The sequence below is a fragment of the Muscardinus avellanarius genome, assembly GCF_963383645.1.
Source record: "Muscardinus avellanarius genome assembly, chromosome: 4".
Taxonomy (NCBI): Eukaryota; Metazoa; Chordata; class Mammalia; order Rodentia; family Gliridae; genus Muscardinus; species Muscardinus avellanarius.
Window position 1 is genome coordinate 94100853 of NC_137789.1, and position 14160 is coordinate 94115012.

Genomic DNA, 14160 nt, shown 5'->3' on the forward strand with positions numbered 1-14160 from the left:
TTACATAGCAGCTTTGTTTCAAGCCAAGCCCATGTCTCCTGTAAATAGTCTTTAACTGGGAAGTAGTGGTCGGCTTGGTCAGATGCTGTAGTACTTGGGGGAGCTCGGTCTCTCCTGGGGAATGCCTCCCAAACCCAAATCTCCCCTCATCCACAGATAGAACCCGTACGAGCCCTTTCCATATCCCTGGGTAGCCACACAAGTGGAAGCACTTGACCATTGCCACTCTCAAAAGCCAGTGCTCTGACATGGCCACCACTCGCCTCCGTCAACGTGAAGCAAGAGCCAAACAAGGGAAAGAAAGAGACTACTACCTTGGAAAGCAGGGAGCCTCACGATAAGAGGCCACATTCCTACCTGAAAACCAACAATGAGAATGGCTCTGTTTCACATGTGCCCAGAGCTCCCCAAATCTCAGACTCCATGAACTGCCTCTGCTATACTTGGCAAGGTATACCACAGAGAGCCCCCTCCCTGGTTGTCTGTCTGATATTCAAATGATATTCAAATAATACACGATGTAAGTAATTAACATTTGTCTCCTTCACTGGCCTGCAGATTCCTGGAGAGCAAGGACTGAATGTTCACAAACATCTCAGCGTTTCACATAAGACAGACATACTCAAAATACTTGTCAGATGATCCTAAGAATGAAAAACTGGACAAATGGGTGGACGGGCGGGTGGATGACTAACCCTGTCGACCCCAAGCTGCCCCGCCCTACCTGCTGCTGCTGGGCCCGCAGGTCTCCAATCTCCTTCTGGTCCTCCTCGTGGAGCCGCTTCATGTCCTCCCAGGACTGCTGCAGCAGGTTCCGCTCCCGCAGCAGCTGCCCGTTCTCCCGCCTCAGCATGTCCACATCATCCTTCAGCTGAGTCTGGTCACTCAGGAGCCGGCTGTGGAGTGTGCTGAATCCACACACAGACACAGTGAGTCCCAGGCAGCATCAACAGCCCACCTCTAGGCACACCAGCCCCTCCAGACCCCAGTGCCCCCTTCAAGACCCCTGACAGCAGCTCATAGCAGCCAGGCCAGCAATACCTGAGAATCAGGCTAAAGCCCGTCAAGAGCAAAATTCCAAGAAGACTGAGACCACTTTTTAAAAACTGACATAGAAAGGGGCACAGGTATTTCTAAGGAAAGGAGACTAGACCTCATGTGGCAGAGACCTGGTTCTTCTGGGTACTAGAACCTGGGAGAACACAGGCAGGTGGGCAGCAAATGCCTTCAAAGGGGACCAGGAGGCCAAGGAGAGCATGCCTTATCTGCCTGTCCCACAGGACAGAGGCCCAGAGCCCCAGCGACTGCCTGGCCTTCTGCCTTGTCTTGCAAATGGCTTTCCTGTCTACCTGGCTTCTGAAGCTGGCACTAAGACGATGTGGAAGATCAACTTTCTCATTTCACACATAGTAAGGAATAGAACCTGGGCCCCTGGCTCAGGTCCTGAGATAAAGAGAGGCAGAAAGCAGCCATCCTGCTGGTCCCAGCAGGCTCACTCACTGGTAGAAGTCGGTCTCCTTGGCCACCTCCTCACACCTCTTCAAAGCATTAGTGTGCTGGTTCTGTAGACTCTGCAAGTCCGACATGGCCCTCACACACTGGATCTTCAGCCTCTCGTAGTCTGGATTCAGCCTGTGGTAGGGCCTGGTCCCAAGAGTAAACAGCCCCATGAACGCAGGCGCATGATTCACATTGACCTGGGGCTGTGTCCGAATCATCCCAGCCCAGCAGTTTCCATGTCCTGGTGTCCAATGCAGTGACCTCCTAGTACTTGTTAAATGCCGCTACCCTTGCCTCCCCAACCAGAGGAAGCAGGATCCTCGGATGGAGGGACCTTGGCTGCCTGAGCTCCCACAGCTTCCTCCCTCTCAAACCCATGGGCCTGGGGAACTGACAAAGGGGCTACTTTGCTCTCTAGAAGCTTCTAGGAATCTGGGCCTACCAGAAACCTATGATGAAATTTCTCCTCGTTTCAGAACAGTTATCCTCAATCTTGGGTACACATCACAATATCAGCATCTAAACCAATTGCGTCAGCATCTCTGTGCATGGAACCCAAACAGCAGGGGTTTTCTCAGTTTTTGCAGTGCTAGGTATGAGTCTCCCTCATGCATGCCAGGTAAATGCACTACTATTGAGACTGTGGAGTGTGCTGAATCCACACACAGACACAGTGAGTCCCAGGCAGCATCAACAGCCCACCTCTAGGCACACCAGCCCCTCCAGACCCCAGTGCCCCCTTCAAGACCCCTGATAGCAGCTCATAGCAGCCAGGCCATACCCCAGCCCCAGGATTGCTTTTCAAATTCCCCAAGGGATTCCAATCAACAGCCAAGTGGCTATACATTGAGAATACTGGCCAAGAGCAGAATTCTGGACAATTCTCAGAATGAGTTCTCAGACCTGCAGCATTGCAATCAACTGAGAACTTGTCAGAAATAAAAAAAAAAAAAAAAAAAAAAAGATCTGCAAGCCCAGCCACAGACCCAGGGGCATTCTGCCTCTGAGCTAGAGTCCCAGCTTTATTTCATTTCCTATTTTTGAAACAGGTCTCCCTAAGTTGCTTAGGGCCTCACTAACTTAATGAGGCTAACTGAGAACCTGTGATCCTCCTGTCTCAGCCTTCCAAGTACTAGGATTACAGGTATGTGCCAACACGACTGGCCCAGCAAACTTTTTCTATAAAGAGTCAAATAATAAATACTTTGGGTTTTAAGGGCAATATAGAATCTGTTGTAACCAGCTGACTCTGCTTTACAGCACCAACACAGCCATGGACAATATTTTAAGTGAATGAACATGGCTATGTTTTAATATAACTTTATAAAAGAGGAGGGCCACAGTATTCACTGCTAACAAATCCATGCTTCATGAAGAATCCCGCTTTGCAGCCCTGATAGAATTCCAGAAGCAACCTCTTCGCTCCACCCAGAACCCTTCCCAGTATGGGAGCTAAAGAAGAAACAGCTCAGAGTCCCTCCTTCTTCAGAAGTTGTCCTGGATCATACAGGTACCTGAACACTCTCTGCCCCACCTTACAGTCCTGGTATTTACCTCTAAATCCCATCACAAGAATCAAAGATTTTCTTCAAAACAACAAAGACATCAGGTGAATCATACCTTTCCTAAGACACATGTGGCAGAGAACAGTTAATGTAATTACAAACTGCAGAAAGCTCCACCCAACAACAAGGCAGGCTGGGGCCTTCCGGGAGCCACAGAGAGGAAGGGACAGGGACAGGCTGTCAGGGCTAGAAGGCAAAGGCCCAGAGTGGGGTGGTTATGAGCCCGAGGCTTTCCAACTAGCCGGTGAGGTACCTAAGTAGGATCCAGTCCCCTCCAGCTGATGCCCAGATTGCCCTGGATCATTTGCTAGGCAAGTCCACAGTCCTGGGAGGCCCGTTACAGGCTCTTCCACCACAAACACACACAAGAGCCCCCCTCTCTCACACACGCACACCACTGTCGGGGCCTCTCCAAATGCATGATGGAATATGCACGCTCCCCTCTCAATCCCCAAGCTGTGGAATTCAGACCATAGGCTCTGGGAATCATCTGGAGGAAGCAGGACAAGCCTGTGCCTCCAGCCTTCAGGTTCTGCTACTGGGGTTTGTGCAAGGAACACCCTGGGAGTGCAGCCTAGACCCAGGGAGCTAAGGGTAAGTGCCTGGGGTGATGGCACTGGAATGCGACAGCTCCCTGGGGGCAGGGGAGCTGGACAGTGTGACTACCTCTTGTCAAAGGTTGTTCCATGGGTCGCAAAGGCCAGGCGTTTGCGTAGCTCATTCCTCTCTCGGGTCATCAGCCGCAGCTGGATAGAGAGGTTCTCTACCTTCTCATTCACCTGCCGGTCAGTGAGGAGAGGTGGCGGAGATGGTGCCTTCCCAGTGGTACCTGTGGGCAGGTCCAAATAAGCAAACTTGCACTCGGCAGGACTCACGAGGTGTGGACAGTGCGGAGCTCCTGGCTTGTGCTAGCCATTCATAAGCCCACAGGGTGGGTCTTGCAGCATCCCCCTTTCACAGGCCAGAACACCAATCCACAAATCGAGAGGCAGAGCCAAGGCCTGAGTCCAGACTGTGTGGCCTTGGCTGAGGACCCAAGGACACTCACCCTCTCCCCACCCTGGCTTGGACACTTCTGGGATGGAGCTATTTGGCCCCAACCCTTGCTTCCTTTCCTGGGCTGGAAATGCCAGCTGTCACTCAGCCCTGGACATGGCATGGGGGATGGACAGAGACCTGACCAGGAAGGCACACATGGAACCCTGCACACCCCCTAAGGACCAGGGCAGCTTCCCCTCCCCCATCATTGTGGGACACTTGGCTCTGCAGAAATCCCACCGCCCGTTGAACCTGCCCAAGCCAGCCCATGTGCCAGCCTGGAGGAGCTGCTAACACACAGCAGAGCCAAATGTGACATGGCCCAGGTAAGTCCTGGGGCCTCGACTTCCCTGTCCACACCACACCCTCATCACCATTCCCCAGGACCAAAAGTATCTGGACAGAACTCCGTGTCTAAGCCACCACCACCTCCAACATGGCCAGATCCATCTGCAGGAAGGACATGACCCTCCTACCTAGGGAGAAAGCACTACACTCAAAGTCCTGGGGAAAGAGATTCATGCAGAGAGCCTTTATATTTAGCTCAGTCGATAAGTCCATTTGACATCTCAGCCAGCCCTGGGAGAGGGCAAAGGATCTCATAGCAGCCATCTTGTTCTGTGCTGGGATCAAGGAGGATGGCTCGACCCAGGGAACACAGTACTGGTGCTGCAGTAGACCCAAGACATGCAAAGGACACAATGCAGATCTGTCTCTCTGCCATCCTGATCACCCCTTTCCTACTGAGCCTTGGTGGTGGGCTGCTCTTGCAAACCAAGTGCCCCTCAGGATAAAAGCTGGGCCTTGTGCCTCAGGAGCATCAGGGAGCACGACAGGGTGGGGGCGAGCTTACCATGATAGGAGGCGGGAGCCTCAAGCTCTCAGCCCACTGCTGGTCAGCGTTTCAGGTAGTTGTTTCAGGTAGATCCACTTGGATCTAGTATTCCTGAAATGCTCATTATTAAAAGACACCTGCAGCCGGGCATGGTGGCACACGCTTGTAATCCCAGCACTTGAGAGGCTGAGACAGGAAGATTGCACAGGTTCAAAGCCAGCCTCAGCTACTGACTGAAGCTCTCAGCAACTTATTGAGACTCTGTTTCCAAATAAAGTATAAAATAGGTCTGGGAATATACCCCGGAGGTAGAAAAGGCCCTGGTTTCCATCCCCAGTATAACCATAAAAAAACCCATAGGGCAGGGGGTGTAAGTTGGAGGAGCTTTGAAGTTTACTGCCCCTGTGTTCTATTTCTATCCCCAGACCCGCCAAAAAAAAAAAAAAAAAAAAAGCCACCAGCATAGCAGCCAGGACTGCTGTGCACCAGAACATTCTCTAGAGGTGGGCCCAGGGTCGGTGTCTCTCAGGAACATCTTCCCTTCTTGACATGGTTCTAGTCACAGCCGCAGAAGCCTTCCTCCCATTTCCCCACCAAATCTGACCTTGCTCCTGTCCCCAGCTCTAGAAGACAGGTTGGTTAGGGTCCTGAATCACCTATTTTGCAGTAACTTACCTGGCTGACTTGTGAGGCTTCCTGTGCATGTTCTAGGCCCCTGTGGCCATGCCTGCTCCTCCTCCTCTCATCAATTCCAGGGGGAAATTACCTAGGGAGGACCTACCTCCCAAGGCCATTCGCTGAAACACTCCTTGACCACCCATAAAAGCGGGTTTCAGAGTTCAGTGTCAGACCCACTCACTTACTCAGCGACCAACGGGACATGGTAGGCATGCAACATCACAACAACCCCCCCAATGCAGGAGCTAGTAGTATAGTCCCCACTTTACAGGGGAGGAGCCCAGCAAGGTCAGGGAGTTGACTCAACCCCACCCCCGCCCCTGCCCCACCCTCCTATCCAGGAAGAGGAGAGGCAGGGCCTTGGTTGTGGAGCATACTTGTTACACCCTGCGCTTCATTGTGTCTCCAACCACATCTTTTTTTTTTTTTTTTGGGGGGGGGGGTTCTGGGGATGGAACCTTGAGGCATTCTACTCTGAGCTATACCCTTAGATATATTTTATTCTTTTATTTGGAAACAGGGTCTCACTAAGTTGTACATGGCCTCACTAAATTGCTGAGGCTGGCCATGAACCTGCGATCCTCCTGTCTCAGCCTCCCAAGAACTGAGATTACAAGTGTGTACTACCATGCCTAGCTCCCCAGCCACATCTGGTAACTCTCTTAAGGGATGGTCAGCCTATACCTCAAGAAGGTGAGGTGCTGTGGGCTGTGGTCCTAGCAAAGTCATCTCTGAACCCCAGACAGAGTGAAGGTTACAGGTTAAATTGTGGTCCCCAAAGATGTTGGGCCCTAATCCAGCCAATGTGAATAGAACCTTATTTGGAGATAGGGTCTTTTACAGATGATTAAATTAGGAAGGTCACACTGGAGCAAGGTGGACCCCTTAAGTGATATGACCAGTGTACGTGTTTGTTGATTGGCACTAGGGATCGAACACAGGAACATTCTACCTCTGAGCTACACATCACCTCTTTCTATTTTTAAATTTATTTATTGTTTTGTGTGGTACTGGGGTTAGAACCCAGGGCCCTCTACCTCCAGGCAACTCTCCCAGACCAATTTTATATTTTATTTGGAAACAGGGTCTCACTAGTATGCTGAGAGTCTCACTAAGTAACTGAGACTAGCTTTGAACTTGTGCGATCCTCCTGTCTCAGACTCCTGAATACTGGGATTACAAGTGTGCAGCGACAAGCCCAGCTTTCTATTTTTATATTTTGAAATAGGCCCTCACTAAGGGATTACAGGTCTTGAATCTGTGATCCTCCTGTCTCAGTCTCTCATGTAGTAGGATTACAAGTATGTGCCACCACGCCTGTTGACCATCAACCTTATTAAAAGGGGAAATATAAGCCAGGTGTGGTAGCCCACACTTGTATCCCAGCACTTGGGAGGCTGAGACAGGAGGATCGCACAGGTTCAAAGCCAGCCTCAGCTACTTAGTGAGGCTCTCAGCAACTTAGTGAGACCCTGTTTCCAAATAAAATAAAAAAGCCGGGCATGGTGGCACACGCTTGTAATCCCTGCGCTTGGGAGGCAGAGACAGGAGGATCATGCAGGTTCGAAGCCAGCCGCGCTGGCTTAAGAGACCCTGTTTCCAAAATAAAAGTACAAATAAAATAAAATAGGTCTGGGAGTGTAGCCCAAAGGTAGAAAGACTCCAGGTTCCATCCCCAGTACCACAAAAGAAAAAAAAAAAAGGAGGGGAATGCAGTACTTGGGAGGCTGAGACCGGAGGATCAGAGATTCCAAGCCAGCCTCAGCAACTCTGCAAGGTCCTCTGGAACTTAGACCCAATTTCCAAACAAGAAATAAAATTGGGCTGGGGGTATAGCTCAGAGGTAGAATGCCCCTGGGTTCAATCCCCTGTGCCACAAAAAAAGGTAAAAGGAATGTGCAGACACACACAAGGCAATGCCTTGTGAGCATGAAGGCAGAGATCTGGCAATGTGCCTACACCACCAAAAGCCAGGACACAGGCTCACAGCGAGGAGCACAGCTTTACCAGTGCTTCCATCTCAGACTTTTGACCTCCAGAGTAGTGATTTCTGTTGTTGAAGCCCCCGGTCTGCAGGATTTTTCATAGCAGCCCCACAAAGGCACAGAGGACCCTACTGGGCTGCTTCTCTCACTGCACTAACCTCCTGTACTGTAATGTTATTTAACTGTTCCCTGGGGGCCTAGGATCCAGGAACCACATCTGCCCTCCATCCCAAGCCTATGCCTGGCACTTCAGAGGAGTTCAGGAAGCAAGCTGACAGATGGGTATCGGCCTCTGGCTATTTCTTGAATCTCTGGCTTGAGACTTCCCTATCATAATGCTAATTTTCCCATCTCCTTATACTGGGAAAGCAAAATGACTGGACCAGAAGATTTCTGTGATCACTTCTAATGCAAAACCTCAGAAATCAGCACTAAACGTGTAGCCACTGCTCACAGCCAGAGGGGATGTCAGAGACCACTCTAGGAGCTTGGCAGAGGGCTGCACACAGGGCCAGGCCTCAGAGGTGTGGGAGAGCGGTCACCACCTTCCCTTCCTGCTGGTACATCTCCAGTGAACTGAGGTAGGGCTGGCCTCATTTTATGGGGTTCTGGAACCCAGGCTCAGGAAAACATCAATTCAGTATGAACCAGCTACTCCTGTCCCTGAATCAACACCCTGCTGTTCTCTCAGAGAGTGGCCCAAGGGGTCAGCCTCACAGAGTGGTCACTGAGATACTATGAGGCCTCTGAGCAGGGAATGCTGGGGGCTCACTGAGAAGCGATGGCCTAACACAGTAAATGAAAGGCAAAGCATGTCCTTCCTCCATGCCACCCCGCCTAGAACCAAAGCCCGATTTTTTCCAACATGATGATCTCATAAACAGCCTGACAAGGAAGACCAACCTCCCATGCCATGAAGCCATCAGGTTGTCCCAGCTCATGCCCAGACCCCTAGCCTGTCTGGCATCCCCCAGGAAGAAGGACCCAGCAGGTGGTACTTACCCACACTGCTGAGGGAGCTGCTGCTCTCCGAGTCTGAGGGCATGATCGACAGGACGCTGTAGGTAGAGCCTGGGAACAGAGGGGAGACCAGTTGTTACTACCACAAAAGGGCCACTCATCCACACTCTGAGCACTGTTAGAAAGATCCATTTGCAGTCAGCGTGAGGCAGAGAGCCAGAGCCATGCCAGTGTCCACAGATCTGGAGTTGAGGGCAGACAGAGGCATTGCTGTGGGCAGAAAATGGACTTGGGAGGTTTCACCCCGGCTTTGTTTCACTTTGCCCATGCCATCCAGAGACAGATGAGTGGGCAGAGTGGCAAGCTGGCCTCTTGGTAGTATACCTGGGGACAGGCTTGGCCAGAAAGCAGCATGCCCCCAGTTAAAATGGGCTGTGGGGATTTCCTACAGAGCTTTCTTGATATGGACTAACTTCCACGCAGAGGGCAACAGAGCCTCCATTAAACACCAACCCAAGCCGGGCGTGGTGGCGCACGCACGTAATCCCTGCGCTTGGGAGGCTGAGACAGGAGGATCGCACGAGTTCAAAGCCAGCCTCAGCTACTTAATGAGGCTCTCAGCAACTTAGTGAGACCCTGTTTCCAAATAAAATATAAAAAAGGTCTGGGAGTATAGCCCAGAGGTAGAAAGCCTCTGGGTTCCACCCCCAGTACCACCAAAAAAAAAAAAAAAGTAAAAACAAAAAATAAATAAATAAACACCAACCCAACTTCCTCTTCTGCTCTTATGTCCTCACTGCATGCAAGCTTAGTCCTCAGAGATTAATCAGTGTCTGCTGCCTTAGTAACAGTTACTCAAGGGTCTGGGGTGCAGTTCAGTGGCACAGCATGTGCCTAGCAGGCTTGAGGCCCTGGGTCTAATGATCAGCACCCCAAAAAAATTATTCAAAAAGTTATGAGCAAGCTGGTGTGGTGGCACATGCTTGTAATCCCAGTTCTTGGGAGGCTGAGACAGGAGGATCTCAGGTTCACGGCAGCCAGTCTTGGCTACTTATTAAGGCCTTCCACGCCTTAGTGAGATTCTGTTTCAAAATAAAAAAATAAAATAGGGCTGGGGCTGTAGCTCAGCAGTGGAGCTGGGTCCAATCCCCAGTACCTCACACACACAAAAAAGTTATGAGCAATTACACTATCATCCAAACCAGAGAATAGCACATGGTTTTGGGGGGATATTCTTAAGGGGGGGAGGGTTGGTAGTCCACACTTGCTGTTGTTAGTTCCTGGTTGTGAAAACCAGGTTGTTGTTTTTTCCATTTGAATATTTTCAGAACCAATTATGACATCCCTAACATCAGAAGAAACCTGTGGATCAGGGCTATTTCTGAGCCTGCCTTTCAAGACGAAAGCTTATTAGAAAATTAAAAGAGAAGGCAAACCAATTCACCTCAGAGACTGGACTGGAGTCACAAGAAGCATGAGATGCAGAGATGGCAGGTCATATTAAACAAGATAACATGAGAAATGCAATGTTTGTTTGGAACCAAGAGGACTATACAACAAAAAGTGCACGAACTGGGCAGAGTGGAGATGCCAGCGATAGGATTTTTGTAATAAAGTCTATGAACAAGACTTAGGACTCTGGGTCAGTATTTTCTATTGACTGACTGACTGATTTATTGATTGAATGGTTGATTAATGGTACTGGGAGTGGAACCCAGGGGCTTTTCTACTTCTGGTCTATACTCCCAGACCTATTTTATATTTTATTTGAAAACAGGATCTAAGTTGCTGAAAGCCTCACTAAGGAGCTGAGGCTGGCTTCGAACCTGTGCGATCCTCCTGTCTCAGCATCCCAAGCATAGGGATTACAAGCGTGCGCCACCACGCTTGGCTAGGACTCTAGGTCAGAAAGCTGCTGAAAACTAATGAGACCTCAAGCTCCAGGCACAGAAATGTGGGGCTAGATTCAAGGGATTCTCTTCCATCTCAACTCTTCACTAGTACCCCCATTGCTACATGCTCCCAGAAGAAAAAGAAATGGAGAGACTATGTAAACAGGGAGGGGAGGTGGAGGGAAGAGCAAGGAGAAGGGAGACTCCTTGCAGGGAGAGAGGCTCTGAAGCTGAGAGAGGAAACCTGAAAGGGCACAGGAGAGACCTCCCAGGGGGAAGGAGACTCTGGGTGTGGGGGGTGAGGAACATATATGGAGGGCAGAGACAGACAGCCTTAGTATACAGGTATGCCAGTGAGCTAGCAGGTGTGCCCAGCAGAAAGAGAAGGAGGGGGAGGAAGATGAGCAGAAGGGGACTTAGCGTGACAAGAACAAGGGTAGCGGCAGGAATGACCAGTGGCCTCATTATCGAATCTCCGAAGAACCTGAGTGATTGTCGTGAATAGAAGAGGACCACTATGAGAGTGGGAAGGGGCCTTGTTTTCGAGCACAACTGTCAGAGGAACTAGATGTGTTCTCAACCACCTCTAGTAGCAGAGATGGGACGGCGGGTGATGGTGGAGTGAGCTGCAGCCCACATGGTCTGCATGCTGGCACTGCCCCAGGATGAAAGGGCCCAGGCAGGGTAGGCACAGGGGCCAGTACCTCCCTGCCAGAGGCATCCTAAGAACAATCTGTACCTCATTTGAAGGTACTCCATTTGGCCTTGAAATTATATGATTCCACTTAGAAGTGAAGAAACCAAGTTCAGCCTCCTCAAGTCCTACCCCATACTTAGTTTTGCTATTTATTTATTCATTCATTTATTTATAGTACTGGGGGTTGAACCCAGAGACATTCTCCTCTGAGCTACACTTCCAGTCGTTTCTATTTTTTTTTTTTAAACAGGGTCTCACTAGATTGCTGAAAGTCTCATTATATTGCTAAAACCGTCCTCAAATCTGTGATTCTCCTGTCTCACCCTCCTGAGTACTGAGATTACAGGCATGGGCCACCATTCCAGCCTTTTGCTATGTATTTAACATCTTTTTTTGTTTTGTTTTGTTTTTGTGGTAAAGGGGTGGCACCCAGGGGCATTATACCTTCATCCTACACCCTCAGCCCTATTTTTAATTCTTTTTTTTGAAACAGGGTCTGAGTTGCAAAGGGCCTCACTAAATATGAGCTGAGGCTGTCTACGAACCATGATCATCCTGTCTCAGCCTCCCAAATGCTGAGATTACAAGCGTGTACCACCACGCCAGCTCACATCTGGGTGATTATTTTTAATCTCAATAAAATAAGGAGAGCCAGGTGTGGTGGCCCACACTTGTCAAGAAAGGGACTTTGGGAGTGACAACAAGGGCAGTGGCAGGAATGACTACTGGTCTCATCAAATCTCCTTCAGATCTCTGAGGAACCTGAGTGTTTATCGTGACTTTGGGAAGCTGAGACAGGAGGATTACAGGTTCACTGGCCAGCCTCAGCTACTTAGTGAGGCCTTCTGCAACTTAGTGAGACCCTGTGTCAAAGTAAGGAATAAAAAATAGGGCTGGGGGTGTAGTTTGGAGGTAGAAGTTCCCTGGACTCAATACCCAGTACAAATTAAAAAAAAAAAAAAAAAAAACAGGAGCATCAGTCAGGCATGGTGGCACATGCCTATAAACCCAGCGCTTGGAAGGCTAAGACAGGAGGATCCAGCTTCCATGAGGACAGCCTCAGCAATTTAATGAGATGTTAAGGAACTTAGTGACACCCTATTTCAAAATGAAAAAAAAATGAATAAAAGACTGGGGGTACAGCATAGCTCAGAGGTAGAATAACCTCGGATTCAATCCCCAGTATTACAGATTTTTCAAATCATCTCTTCCCATGTCATGCATATTTAGTCCATTGCAATTTATGCAACCCACTGACTGTTTTCTAACTGAATCGCCATTTTTAAAAATATTTTTCTTCCTCTCTGAGAGCATGGAAGACTGGCTGGCTATTATATTAGTGTACTATTTTCAAAAGTTGCCTACTCAGGAAAGCAGGCACAAACCAACTCTCCCACTCACACCTCCAGAAACCTCTGTGCTCCACTCCCACCTGGGACCCTGGCGCTCACTGGCAGATGCCACTGCAGGAACAGAACGCCTTGCTGCACTCCTTATTGGCAGCAGAAGTGCCCCATCTTCCAGTAAACCACCCCTCCTCTTCAAACCGTCTCTCATCCTCCCTGGTGGCGAGTTTCCACTGTTAATTAAACTTGGCAGCCACCTCTTTTCCCTCCACCCACCTCCCTCCCTCCCTTCCCAGCCAGGGGACTCCACAGGCCAACAATACATTTTGTTCCTCTTCCCTGTCCCCAAAGTCCTGACTGAGCTCTGGGGCCTGACCCAGGCAGGCAGTGGCGTGACATCTTTATCTGTGTCGCTGGGCATTACCCCCGCCTCACCCTAGGCGGCTGGCAGGGCTCCCTGAGGCCAGTGGGGGTCGTGAGTAAAACTGGCCCGGGTCCAGTTTGCACAATGTTCCCAGAGCCTCGGACGTCAGTAAGGGGAAAAGAAGCCCGAAGACAACATTGTCTTGGCCATGCTTTGTCTCTGCCGATATTGTTGTCCTAAAGGTCTGCGTGGTCAGGACTGTCGGGAAAAGGCAAAAGGAGTCACTCTCCCCAAGTCACACAGTGTCCTTTCAGAGCCAGTGGCTTCTGGGGCTAAGGGGTGGGTGTCAGGCGTCATCTGGGGTTTCACAATCAAATTCAGAGGCCAGTGGATTCCCATACTCAATGCCCAGTGCAGCCCCTCATCATGTCACAGCCCTTACAAGAAAGAGTGACATTCCCTCAAGTTCCCTGAAAGCACCTCTGCATCACCCACCCTGAAAAAGAAGGCAGCCCAAAACACTACACAGGGCCCCCACGGTAGAAGCCACCGAGGATGCAAAGCCAGCCTGGGTCCCCACACAGCCGCCAAGGCCCGCTCGCTGCCCAGGTGTGAGCCCTGCACAGGAGCTGAGAGGGCCCAGGGCAAGTCCACGGAGGTGTCAGCATTCGCAGAAGAGGTGTGCTGGAGTCTGGCTTCCAATGGAGGAGCAGGCCAGAGAGCCAAAAATGGGGACTCTTCTGTTGGAACCGTTACCTGGGAACATGTTGGAAGCCCAGGTGTAGGAGGGCCTGGGGCTCTGTACTGCTGATGGCCCCTGGCCACATGGCCATGTGGCCCCCCAGATCACAGAATGGAAGCCTCCTGGGAAGTCCTGAGGAGGTGATCCTGGGACTGACCCGCAGCAGGCATTGTCTGGTCCTTCTCAAGTGATCAGGCCCCACTAATACTGTTTACTCTATGACTCAGCTATACTGGGTCAAGGAGACCACTTCAAACAAACTTCCAGTAAAATCACCCAAGCGGTAAGGGAACGCCCAGTCTCCCAGGCAGTCTGAGGCCCAGGAAAGAGAGAGAGCCCCCACAAACACCCCTCCATTCACCTACAGTTGTGAAGGGCAGAGACACAGGCTTCCCCCTGTGAAGGGGCTCTCCTGCATCCTGGAGCCAGGACCCAGCCAGCAGGGTGGGCTGCTGCTGGGTCAGAGAGGCCACTTCAGTCCCCTGGGAAGGGGTGGGAGAAAGATTGCTGTTTTCCCCTGGAGGATCAAGGAGCAGCCACATCTGATCACTCCCAGGC

General features: G+C 50.5%; 1 protein-coding gene across 1 annotated transcript in view; it reads right to left on the reverse strand.

Annotated features, from left to right (window-relative positions):
- The window catches only part of DLG5 (discs large MAGUK scaffold protein 5), a gene marked incomplete at both ends in the record, with an annotated part of 127586 nt that overhangs the window by 66311 nt on the left and 47115 nt on the right, over positions 1-14160 (reverse strand). The window contains 4 exons of the mRNA XM_080694782.1: positions 725-908; positions 1501-1644; positions 3732-3894; positions 8604-8672. Coding sequence (XP_080550908.1) covers positions 725-908; positions 1501-1644; positions 3732-3894; positions 8604-8672 — 560 coding nt within the window. The remainder of the gene's footprint in view (positions 1-724; positions 909-1500; positions 1645-3731; positions 3895-8603; positions 8673-14160) is intronic.